Source organism: Salmo salar, chromosome 18, assembly GCF_965601325.2.
Source record: "Salmo salar chromosome 18, fSalSal1, whole genome shotgun sequence".
Lineage (NCBI taxonomy): Eukaryota > Metazoa > Chordata > Actinopteri > Salmoniformes > Salmonidae > Salmo > Salmo salar.
In genome coordinates, this window is record NC_138308.1 from 16614811 (window position 1) to 16628480 (window position 13670).

The window sequence follows — 13670 nt, forward strand, 5'->3', positions numbered from 1 at the left end:
GTGGAACAACCACTTTACAATAGTGCATCTAAATCTTTTAAGGGGGGGGGGGGGTTAGAAGGATTACTTTATCCTATCCTAGGTATTCCTTAAAGAGGTGGGGTTTCAGGTGTCTCCGGAAGGTGGTGATTGACTCCGCTGTCCTGGCGTCGTGAGGGAGCTTGTTCCACCATTGGGGTGCCAGAGCAGCGAACAGTTTTGACTGGGCATATAATGTATGTATATAAATGTATATAAACTCAGAAAAAAAACGTCCCTTTTTCAGGACCGTGTCATTCAAAGATAATTCATAAAATCCAAATAACTTCCCAGATCTTCATTGTAAAGGGTTTAAACACTGTTTCCCATACGTGTTCAATGAACCATAAACAATTAATGAACATGCACCTGTGGAACGGTCGTTAAGACACTAACAGCTTACAGACTGTAGGCAATTAAGGTCACAGTTATGAAAACTTAGGACACTAAAGAGTCCTTTCTACTCACACTGAAAAACACCAAAAGAGATGCCCAGAGTCCCTGCTCATCTGCGTGAACGTGCCTTAGGGGTGCTGCAAGGAGGCATGAGGACTGCATATGTGACCAGGGCAATAAATTGCAATGTCCGGACTGTGAGACGCCTAAGACGGCGCTACAGGGAGACAGGACGGACAGCTGATCGTCCTCGCAGTGGCAGACCACCTGTAACAACAACTGCACAGGATCGGTACATCCGAACATCACACCTGCGGGACAGATACAGGATGGCAACAACAACTGCCCGAGTTACACCAGGAACGCACAATCCCTCCATCAGTGCTTAGACTGTCCTCAATAGGCTGAGAGAGGCTGGACTGAGGGCTTGTAGGCCTGTTGTAAGGCAGGTCCTCACCAGACATCACCGGCAACAACGCCGCCTATGGGAACAAACCCACCGTCCCTGGAACAGACGGGACTGGCAAAAAGTGCTGTAAACTGACGAGTCGCAGATTTGTCTCACCAGGGGATGGTCGGATTCGCAGTTTATCGTCGAAGGAATGAGCGTTACACCGAGGCCTGTACTCTGGAGCGGGATCGATTTGCAGGTGGAGGGTCCGTTATGGTCTGGGGCGGTGTGTCACAGCATCATCGGACTGAGCTTGTTGTCATTGCAGGCAATCTCAACGCTGTGTGTTACAGGGAAGACATCCTCCTCCCTCATGTGGTACCCTTCCTGCAGGCTCATCCTGACATGACCCTCCAGCATGACAATGCCACCAGCCATACTGCTCGTTCTGTGCATGATTTCCTGCAAGACAGGAATGTCAGTGTTCTGCCATGGCCAGCGAAGAGCCCAGATCTCAATCCCATTGAGCACGTCTGGGACCTGTTGGATTGGAGGGTGAGGGCTAGGTCCATTCCCCCCAGAAATGTCTGGGAACTTGCAGGTGCCTTGGTGGAAGAGTGGGGTAACATCTCACAGCAAGAATTGGCAAATCTGGTGCAGTCCACGAGGAGGAGATGCACTGCAGTACTTAATGCAGCTGGTGGCCACACCAGATACTGACTGTTACTTTTGCCCCCCCCCCCCCTGTTCAGGGACACATTATTCCATTTCTGTTACTCACATGTCTGTGGAACTTGTTCAGTTTGTCTCAGTTGTTGAATCTTGTTATGTTCATACAAATATTTATGTTAAGTTTGCTGAAAATAAACGCAGTTGACAGTGAGGACTTTTCTACATTTATTTTTTGCTGAGTTTATGAACTTGAAAAAATCAGTTTAGGCGTTTCTGATAATTGGCGTTAAAGCTTAAATGACTTATTTTTCATTCACTCATACGTTTTACAACTCTGTAAGCTTCGAAATGATATCAAACTAAACCGTTTTTTGGTTTTCAGGGATGAAGACATGGATGTCTCATGGTAGGGTGGTGTATGCAAAATGGGTCAACTTTGAGCACCTCTATCGCTTGAATTTTTTGGGGCATTCAGGTCCAAAATGTCACTTTCTGACCACTTCTACCTTGGGCAAAACATGAATGGATGGATTAATTCAAATCAATAGGGGTCCCTGTAGCTTTATCATTGGAAACATTGGCTTTGGTGTACTGTGGCTGTCCCAATAATCTATTTTTCTCCCAAAGTGTGCACTTGTTCACTTCCCTTCATGGATTTGAAAGGACATTACTGGTTTATGGAAACTCTTTAGCCCATGCCTGCACCAATCCAATGCTTTTACATTTTGTAGGTACGAGATTGTTTGGACGCACGCTGTGTGTTGCCAGTTTGCAGGACTGTATTAGTTTGCTTAGGTTTGCCAGTCTTCTGCTACTGTACACCCAGCCTCTCCTCCTTCCCGTTGCTCTCTCTCAGCCCTCACTCATTCCCATCAGTGAAGCGCAATGCAATCAATGCTAATGAGCCCAGCCAGCCTCCCTGCTCATAAAGAACTAATGAAAGCTGTATAGACGCTGAAGCCAAGCACGCAACCAATGAATAAAATGCAATTACTCCAGGCCTAGACACCTTGGCCTCATAGCTAGACTGTTCTCTTTATAATTTAATATTTTGTTCCTCCTTCCTCCCCCTTCAGTAATGCCCCTCCAACAGCTATAAGTCTGCATGCAGACACCAAATGATCTCCTGCAGGGCATTGTTCAATATTCTCATTTTGCTAATGGGAATACGGAGTAGGCATTGCGGAACAATATAAGACAAATGAGAGGAGGTAAGAGGCCCTTGGAGTGAGGTACAGCGTATGGTCTAGCAGCATGCTTGATGATCTCCATTCCTGGATGGTAATGGTTCTGGGACAACAGTAACGAGATGGTTTGGCTCTAATACTTTGACTCTAAACAAGTAGCCTTTGAGGTCATTTGAATGGGATGTAGAGGTATCTGAGGGATAATGATCCACCTATTTCAAACAATGAGGCTGCACCTTAATGCCTTTCAAAGCTAATGGGTGTTCCACAGAGCGATATGAGACTATGCCATGCAGTCATAGGAAAAAAGGTACAGACGATAGCAAAATTGTGAATAGTGTCAGAATAACTAAATACTTAGGCTATGTATAACAACCATGTTTTGAGCCACCCATTATTACAGACACACACACAAGACACATCTCTGATGTCATTGCCATTTTCTTGTGTTACCTCTTTATCTCACTGCTTGTTCTTGTTTGCTTTCCAGAGGCGGGTCCCCTGCTGCAGTCCCTGTTCGATGGGGACTTTGAGGCGGTTCTGCTGAGTCCTCTGGTCCTGGACTTGCTCGGTGGTGGAGACGGCAGCGATGGAGAGTCCATCGATGCCTACCTGGAGAGACGGGTCCTGGCCTACCTCAACGACAGCACACAGGAGGACAAGGCTGACCGGTAAGAAACAATAACTGATTAGGGATCTCATGCTGACACATTCAATGTTAATCAATTCATTGAATAAGGTGTTTTTAGTGCTGGGCTGGAACAAAAGCCTGCATACTCTAGCTCTCCAGGATAAAAGTTGGTGGACACTGCGTTAGTCTTTATTGTAAACAAGGCTAAACAAGATTTTAATATGCTTTCATATAAGCCGACAGATTGCCTTAATTATATTCATTCATAGCACTTATCTTACTGTAATAGAGACGTGAACTTTTCTAATGATAACCTCATGTCTAAACTCCTCAAATTGCACGCAGCGCGGACACTACTAAAACGGGAGTATGAATGAATATTAATTCTGGTAAATTAATGCTCAGTTTGTTGTGCGCAGCACCACTGGCGGCATTTTAGCCAAAGACTGTTATACTAGCTGTGTAGTCTGTTTTTATAAACGTGCAATAAGCATAAAACACAATTATATAAGGAATAGCAACTCGTTCTCATTCTGAGAAATAAGGTATGCCACTTGATTTCAACAGGCTAGCATGATGTTCAAACAGTTGGAGACGGACAGAACGGTGTGTTCATGACAATTCAACTGTTCTACCTTGTTAGCTAGCATATAGATCCATGTTGGCTAAACTTATGAAGATTGTCTGTTTACTCACTAGAATGTGGGCTTGTGGTTAAGAGAGAGTTTGAGACCTGTGTTAATTTTCTATAATGCCTGCTATAAGAAGTTAGTCATTATTAGTGAAGGTGCGTTATGTATGGTTCTGGTTAAAATTGTAACACAAAGTGCATTTTCATATATTTTTTTGAGGGTCTTATGGTTTTGGAAGGCTTCTATTTAGCCTAGGTATAATTTCACAAGCCCTGATTTCATTAGATTATTGATGACTGTTTGAAATGTAGTGTATTTGACCTTTATTTGCACAACAAAGCTTATTTGGCGAACATAACAAAAAAAAACATGATATATATATATATATATTTATTTTATTTATTTATTTGTATAAATCAGATTATTTTTGGTGATATTTAGGCCATATCGCCAAGCCCTAGTACACAGTGGCTTTTATTGAGGGGAGTGATGGGAGAATTACCAGGCACGGGCTGTTCCCTCGCTCAATGGAGCCCAATGGCGCTTCCTGCTCCATGAATTATACATTTTTAATAAGAACAGCTTACCATCTCCTCCTCTCCCGTGGGAGAATGGGTATTTCAGCGGGTGTTGCTACTCTATCCCCCTCCTGTATTGGATCATTTATTTTGGTCTCTTTCCATTTTCTACTACAGCGTTAGTCAGCTAGGTGTGTTGGAGAGGCCTGTACTGTGTCTATGCATAGCTTTAATTGATGGGAAGTAGTTCCTCTTTGCCCTGAATCTGTGCCCAGACACCCTATTGAATGAGTCCTGCTGCGAGGACTGGAGCAGCCTGCTGTATCCACTTCGCGAGGCTGCCGGTCTGATTCGCAGTGTGGAGATTAAATGACCATGTCTTCAGTGTTTCTTTCTCCCCCATCGTCTCTGTACTGAGCTTGTGGTCGCTCTTTTTGGAAGCCTCGTTCTAATGCTTCTCTTTCTCTGAACTCCCTTTTCATTTAGTTCTCTAGCCTTTCTGTTGCTCCTCTGTTCGCTTCCCTGTTTTCGTTTTCCTCTAGTGTCTATTAGTTCTGTGCCTTCCCTCTGGTCTCCCTCATTTGTTCTTTCTCTCTGTCCTCCAGATTCTCTGTTCTCCCCCCCCCCCCCCCCCCCTCACTGATCTCGCTCCTATTCATTGTGACATTGCGTTCCGTTTCCTTTCTTCTCTTTCTCAGGGAGAATGCTTTGCTGGCTCTGGCGGTGGCCTGCCTGCACCTCTTTGCCCAGAGTAACTGGACGGGTCCTCCTGTCGCAATCCATGTCCCTGACCTGCTTCCTCTGGCCCTGCTCACCACACTCACTGAGGTACAGTAACAGCAGGGTTTTTGTTACGTAAATGTGGCGCCGGACAACGGGACTGGGAAAATGTTAATTTACTGCCCATTTGATAAATTTACTGGACTCATAGGCATTGGATGCTTAAGTCGTCATGCTTTCTGCTGAATTATTTTAAATGATTGTATTTTTGTATAGACAGGAGTAATTATATAATTTTGGCACATTTATTTTAATTTACTTCCCTATTGGACCCACCGCTATGCCATTTATCTCCTGTTCTATTGGTTTTCATATCAACTTTCTTTCGTTGTCCAGCAGCCAAAGGCACAATCCTAGTCATATTAGCAACCCATCCTAGTTGTTGCATCTTTAGATTCCCCTCTCTAAGTTTCTAAGAGTTTTTAATCTGTCACATATGAAACCACGGTGTGCTGTTCAGAATGGTATTGTCGGGCCTCCCGAGTGGCGCATTGGTCTAAGGCACTGCATTGCGGTGCTAGTTGTGCCACTACAGATCCTGGTTCGAGTCCAGCCGGCCTCGACCACGAGACCCATGGGACGGCGCACAATTGACCCAGCGGTGTCCGGGTTAGGGGAGGGTTTGGCCGGCAGGGATGTACTTGTCCCATCACGCTCTAGCGACTCCTGTGGCTGGCCGGGCACAGGCACCCTGACACGGTTGCCGGGTGTAGTGTTTCCTCCGGGTTAAGCGGGCATTGTGTCCAGAAGCAGCGCAAGTTGGTTGGGTTGTGTTTCGGAGGACACACGGCTCCCGACCTTCGCCTCTCCTGAGTCCGTACAAAGTTGCAGCGATGAGACGAGACTAACTACCAATTGGATACCACGAAATTGGGGTAAAAAAAAAAGTGTATACAAATATTACAAAAATAAAAATGTATTTTCCCACTAAATGCATTTTGTCAAATGTTTGAAAATTAAGTTTCATTGGCGATTACATGAGTTGCATGTTCTGTTAAGATGCATTACCATAATCATTATGTAAATTGTGGGTGAACACCTTAATGGGATATCCTCTTAAAGATCTGCCCCTTTAAAAAAAAAAAAAAAGATTTCCCCAAAGAATGACATACCCAAATCTTACTGCTTGTAACTGGCCCTGAAGCAAGGATATGCGTATTCTTGGTACCATTTGAAAGGAAACACTGAAGTTTGTGGAAATGTGAAAGGAATGTTGGGGAATATAACACAATAGATCTGGTGAAAGATAATACAAATAAAAGACCAACTGTTTTTTTGTATTTTTTTTCGTACCATCTTTGTAATGTGAGAAAGAGGCCATAATGTATTATTCCAGCCCAGGTGCAATTTAGAGTTTGGCCACTAGATGGCAGCAGTGCATGTGCAAAGTGTTAGACTGATCCAATGAACCATTGCTTTTCTGTTCAACATTTTTTATCAAGACTGCCCAAATGTGCCTACTTTGTTTATTAATAACTTTATGTTGAAAACTGTGCACTCTCAAACAATAGCATGGTATTCTTTCTTGCACAGGGGCGTTGTAATAGCTACTGTAAATTGGACATTGCAGTTAGATTAACAAGAATTTAAGCTTTCTGCCAATATCAGATATGTCTATGTCCTGGGAAATGTTACTTACAACCGCATGCTAATCGCATTAGCCTACGTTAGCTCAACTGTCTCGTGGACACCGATCCCGAAGAAGTAAAAAACAAATATATAATTTCCTGTGGATCAGGCTTGGGTGGTGTCCAGATTGTCATACACAACATGACCAAAAGTATATGGACACCTGCTCGTTGAACATCTCTTTCCAAAATCATGGGCATTAATATGGAGTTGGTCCCCCTTTGCTGCTTTAATAGCCTCCATTTTTCTGGTTAGGCTTTCCACTAGATGTTGGAACATTGCTGCAGGGACTTGCTTCCATTCAGCCACGAGAGTTTGTGAAGTCGGCAATCCAATTCATCCTCAAGGTGTTCGATGGGGTTGAGGACAGGGCTCAAGTTCTTCCACACTGATCTCGACAAACCATTTCTGTATGGACCTTGCTTTGTGCACAGGGGCATTGTCATGCTGAAACAGGAAAGGGCCTTCCCCAAACTGTTGCCACAAAGTAGGATGACAGAATTGTGTAGAATGTCATTGTATTCTGTAGCGTTAAGATTTCCCTTCACTGGGACTAAGGGGCCTAGCCCGAACCGTGAAAAATAAATAAAAATAAAAAAACAGACCCAGACTATTATTCCTATACAGTGTGTGCTGCTCGGCCATGGAAACCCATTTCATGAAGATTTTTATGCGCTTCAGCACTCAGCGGTCCCGTTCTGTGAGCTTGTGTGGCCTACCACTGCGCGGCGGAGCCGTTGTTGCTCCTAGACGTTTCCACTTCACAATAACAGCACTTACAGTTGACCGGGGCAGCTCTAGCAGGGCAGGAATTTGATGAACTGACTTTTTGGTAAGGTGGCGTCCTATGACGGTGCCACGTTGAAAGTCACTAAGCTCTTCAGTAAGGCCATTCTAATGCCAATGTTTGTCTATGGAGATTGCATGGCTGTGTGTAAGATTGTATAGACCTGTCAACAACGTGTGTGGCAGAAATAGCCATATCCACTCATTTGAAGGGGTGTCCACATACTTTTGTGTGTATATAGTGTACCTTAATACCGACCTTGTGTCATACCGGTGTATTTGGTAATTCGGCTTTAAATACAAGGGACGTTGTTTCCAAACACCACTGATAGCATTGCTAACCTTGGGATAACAGACTAACACATACATGTACAATCACATAGCGAATGTGAACAAGCGCATTGCAGACGTTTTGTACAGTTTCTGACCTAAACTATACAAGTAACTCAAAAATGCTACTCACACTTTGTTGAATGAACAAAACAAATATTATCCAGCAAGGCTCATGATCCAGGAGAACATTCTCCACTGTTACCATGCGAATGCTTGATTTTGGATGAAGCTAACCACTTAGCTAAATTAGCTTATTCTAGACAGTTAATTGTTATAAGATGGCTAACATTTAGCTGTGAATTCCATATTGTAGTTAGATCACCTGGCACATGCTGGACAACATTGAGTGACTCACAAGGCTCAGGTCTCTCGTTGTTGTGTGCTTGTCAGCAAACACCACGTGACTGGGTGCTACTGTAAGATTAATAATAATGTGACCGGTGAAATGAAGAATGCAATGTCCTTTATTTCTTAACATATTGCACAAGTTGACTGCAGGTTTTTACTTATATATTAAAATTAGAGAAATGTGAAGAACCATCCTGTGGCTTTTTCCCAGTACCCCGCCATACATTTTAGTCATTTAGCATGCGCACTTATCCAGAGTGACTTACGGTTAGTGCATTCATCTTAAGATCGCTAGGTGGGACAAACGCATATCACAGGCATAGAAAGTACATCTTACTTCTAACGTAGCTATCAGTACTGTTTGAAGAGGTAGGGTTTCAGATGTCTTAAAAAGATTGGCAGGGACTCTGCTGTCCTAGCTTCAGGGGGAAGCTGGTTCCACCATTGGGGTGCCAGGACAGAGAAGAGCTTGGACTGGGCTGAGGTGAACGAGAACGCAAAGAATTTGAAGTTAATGTGTTTTGAGTATAATTTTAAATGTTTAGAAGGGGAGGGGTGTGGCGACGATATAGGCGAGTCTCTCTCAAGAATGGCTCAGCTGTCTCCCGCCATTTCTTGCACATTCATTGTGTGAATAGTTTGCCAATTTTAAATTTGTTTTTAGTGATTCCCTATTACAAATGTCACCAGTAGTAAATGTATGGTTAATACTCATTTGTTTTCATGCAGTTCTGTTAATGCATGTGTTAAATACAATCATTTGTCGTACTCATTCTCGGAGTGGAAACAATTTTTGTTGAGTTCACAACCTGCTGCACTTGTAAGAAGCAAGTTTTGGTTTATTTCATAACCATCATTTACGAGATTGTCTTTTTTTTTTCATTGTCTTTTGTTTGGAATGCTCCGTGTTAGCAATGAGCTTGTGTCTGGTTTCTCTGTCCTGATAATGTTGAGGGTGTGCGCGCACCTGAGCACGCATTGAAGTACCTTGGCTGCTGCGCAGAAATGTAGGAAATGTATTTATTTTTTAAATATTTTTTTTCACATCCATTACGAATGATAATATATTAAAACTATAGTTCCTCACAGTACGCTATTAAAAAAATCCAACAATCTCCCCTTTATAATCAATTATCCACGTTTTGAAAGAGCAATAGAAGTTTTAGGGCTACTGCTGCATTGGCCTATAGGCTATGAGTTCCATGCACTCATTTCATTAGCCTGCATATTGTAAGCTTCCCCAGGTATTTCTAAAATAATTGCTTCCTCATTTCCATGGTCGAATTTTGCCAATAGGCTACTTTGAGACGCCTCATAATATGAAATCAAACATTCAGGTTTCAAACAATTATATTTTCAAAATGCATACTACCTCCAGCCGACATTGTAAAGTGATGGGTGACGTGGTGATTTGCCTGCACTTGATTGGTGAGTTTCCATTACCAGTTGAGTAATAAAAATAGTAGCTCTTTTTATAATCGTGCACCAAAACTGTTTCACATGCGATTACTTTTAGAATTGTTGCGTAATGAATGGGCTTATGAAAGCACTTTTTACTCCAGCAGCAACCAGCTGAGGAGATGCAGGAGAAATCATGTGCACATGTGATCGTTGTGTTGGGTAAATAAGATGCATGATGACTAAAGGAAAAACACACTCGCCAATTTAATGACAGTAAATTATGAAAATTAACATCGACTGATGAGCATGACGGTAAATTGTATTTACATTGACCGGTATTTCCATCAATGAATAAAAAGCATTGTTTTGCATTGGGATTTTTTTTCTCCCGGTCATTTTGGCCGGCAAATTTTATCTACTTTTATTTTTATCAGCACTTGCCAACTAACAGACACCCTGAGTAACACTAACCCCATCTCCTTTTCTCTACTTAAACTACACGCACACTGCTTTCTAAAATGTATCCACAGCCACCTTCCCTCCCAAGGTCTGACCTAGAGGAGATCGACCTTTAGACGGTTCTATTTCCCTGAGAAGACTTTTCCAGCACATCAACTGTTTTAGAAGCCGATTTGATTTTGGATGCAAGAATTGTCTGTGGGGCAGCACTGTGACTCTCTGACATGGTTTGCTGAATGGTGAGGACAGATTACCCCTTGTACCCTTTGCTCTGGGTAATGAGGATGTATAGAGTGAGTCTGCGGAGGAAGGGATGAAGTATTGTTGCACGATATAACAGAACCATGGTAATATCACAGCACCAAAACGTCATGATACTTATGATACCAACATTTTAGAGTACCGTAGTACCATTTCATATGATACTATCACATTTTCCGTCCCTACCAATCTAAAGAACCAGTTGGCACCTGTTATGAAATGTTTCTAAAGTCAGTTTTATTTATAAATTCAGTAAAATTTAAGCAACAGCAACTAATAGTCTTGTATGCGCCAGTCCAATAATGTCACTTTCATGCACATCTCACATGTGGTAGCTGTAATCAGCCAGCAGGCATGTCCTTCCAGCCATCCCTCACCTGCTTCTGTCTGCTCTTCCTACGCCTCTATTCATCAATCAGTTTTTTAAATAGAATTTAGCCGTGATGGGGAGTGGGGATGCAGACCATGGTGAGTCTTCTGTTACATTTGATACATTGAAGCAGAGCGAGCAAAGACAATGTATTATATCATTTCAATGCTTGGTATAACCAAGTGCACAGGCCAGTCTGTGTAGGCTTTGCAATTGCAAGTTCCCTGTCATGCAGCCTCTGAGTGATAGAGGGAAAAATGTAGCTTTTATTTTTATTTGACCTTTATTTAACCAGGTCGGCCAGTTGAGAACAAGTTCTCATTTACAACTGCGACCTGGCCAAGATGAAGAAAAGCAGTGTGTCAAAACAACATAGTTACACACGGGATTAACAAACGTACAGTCAATAACACAATAGGAAAAATCTATGCACAGTGTTTGCAAATGTAGATGAGTAGGAAGGTAAGGCAATAAATAGGCCATGGAGGCGAAATAACTACAATTTAGCATTAACACGAGGGATAATGTGCAGATGATGATGTGCAAGTAGAGATGCTGGGGTGCAAAAGAGCAAGAGGATAAGTAACCATATGGGGATGAGGTAATTGGGTGTGCTATTTACAGATTGGCTGTGTACAGTGATCTGTGAGGTTCTCTGACAGCTGATGCTTAAAGTTAGTGAGGGAGATATGAGTCTCCAGCGTCAGTGATTTTTGCAATTCGTTCCAGTCATTGGCAGCAGAGAACTGGAAGGGAAGGCGGCCAAAAGAGGAATAGGCTTTAGTGGTGACCAGTGAAATATACCTGCTTGAGCGCGTGCTACGGCTGGGTGTTGCTATGGTGACCAGTGAGCTGAGATAAGGCAGGGCTTTACCTAGCAAAGACTTATAGATGACCTGGAGCCAGTGGGTTTGGCGACAAATATGAAGCGAGGGCCAGCCAACGAGCATACAGGTCGCAGTGGTGGGTCGTATATGGGGCTTTGGTGACCAAACGGATGGCACTGTGATACACTACTCAGCAAATTGGATGTAGTCTATTGGAGGCTATTTTGTGTATGACATCGCCGAAGTCGAGGATCGGTAGGACAGTCAGTTTTACGAGGGTATGTTTAGCAGCATAAGTGGAGGCATTGTTGCAGAATAGGAAGTCGTTTCTAGATTTAATTTTGGAATGGAGATTCTTAATGTGAGTCTGGAAGGAGAGTTTACAGTCTAACCAGACACCTAGGTATTTGTAGTCATCCACATATTCTAAGTCGGAACCGTCCAGAGTAGTGATGCTGGGCGGGTGCGGGCAGTGATCGGTTGAAGAGCATGCATTCAAGAGCAGTTGAAGGCCACGGAAGGAGAGTTGTATGGCATTGAAGCTCGTCTGGAGGTTTGTTAACAGTGTTCAAAGAAGGGCCAGAAGTATACAGAATGGTGTCGTCTGCATAGAGGTGGATCAGAGAATCGCCAGCAGCAAGAGCGACATCATTGTTGTATCAGAGAAGAGAGTCGGCCCGAGAATTGAACCCTGTGGCACCCCCATAGAGACTGCCAGAGGTCCGGACAACAGGCCCTCTGATTTGACACACCGAACTCTGTCTGAGAAGTAGTTGGTGAACCAGGCGAGGCAGTCAATTGAGAAGCCTCGGCTAATGAGTCTGCTGATAAGAATGTGGTGATTGACAGTCGAAAGCCTTGGCTAGGTCGGTGATCTGTTTGTTAACTTGACATTCGAAGACCTTAGAAAAGCAGGGTAGGATAGATTTAAGTCTGTAACAGTTTGGGTCTAGAGTGTCTCCCCCTTTTGAAGAGGGGGATGACCGCAGCAGCTTTCCAATCTTTAGGGATCTCAGACGATACGAAAGAGAGGTTGAACAGGCTAGTAAAAGGGGTTGCAACAATTGCGTCTGATAATTTTAGAAAGAGAGGGTCCAGATTGTCTAGTCCAGCTGATTTGTAGGGGTCCAGATTTTGCAGCTCTTTCAGAACATCAGCTATCTGGATTTGGGTGAAGGAGAAGTGGGGGAGGCTTGGGTAAGTTGCTGTGGGGGGTGCAGAGCTGTTGGCTGGGCTAAGGGTAGCCAGGTGGAAAGCATGGCCAGCCGTAGAAAAATGCTTCTTGAAATTCTCGATTATCGTGGATTCATCGGTGGTGAGTGTTTCCAAACCTCAGTGTAATGGGCAGCTGGGAGGAGGTGCTCTTATTCTCCATGGACTTTAGTGTCCCAGAACGTTTTGGAGTTTGTGCTACAGGATGTAAATTTCTTTTTGAAAAAGCTAGCCTTTGCTTTCCTAACTGCCTGTGTATATTGGTTCCTAACTTCCCTGAAAAGTTGCTCATCGCGGGGGCTATTCAATGCTAATGCAGTACGCCACAGGATGTTTTTGTGCTGTTCAAGGGCAGTCAGGTCTGGAGTGAACCAAGGGCTGTATCTGTTCTTAGTTCGACATTTTTTTGAACGGGGCATGCTTATTTAAGATGGTGAGGAAAGCACTTGTAAAGGATAACCAGGCATCCTCTACTGACGGAATGAGGTCAATATCCTTCCAGGATACCCGGGCCAGGTCGATTAGTAAGGCCTGCTCGCTGAAGTGTTTAAGGGAGCGTTTGAGGGGTGGTCGTTTGACCACGGACGCAGGCAGTGATCGCTGATATCCTGGTTGAAGACAGCAGAGGTGTATTTAGAGGGCAGGTTGGTCAGGATGATATCTGTGTGTGGGGTGGGACAATAGAGCTATCTAAGGCATGTTGAGCAGGGCTGAGGGCGCTACAATGAAATAAAACAGTAAGAACTAGCCAAGACAGCAGTAGACAAGGCATATTGACATTAGAGAGATGCATAAAGCAATCACAGGTGTTGATCAGGA

The 13670-nt window shown here is 43.6% G+C and overlaps 1 protein-coding gene across 2 annotated transcripts in view; it reads left to right on the plus strand.

Moving 5' to 3' along the window:
* Positions 1 to 13670, plus strand: part of ttc27 (tetratricopeptide repeat domain 27) — a 136709-nt gene that overhangs the window by 5205 nt on the left and 117834 nt on the right. For both annotated transcript variants that reach the window (XM_014154511.3, XM_014154512.3), the window contains exons 2-3: positions 3155 to 3335; positions 5144 to 5273. In XM_014154511.3, coding sequence (XP_014009986.2) covers positions 3155 to 3335; positions 5144 to 5273 — 311 coding nt within the window. The remainder of the gene's footprint in view (positions 1 to 3154; positions 3336 to 5143; positions 5274 to 13670) is intronic.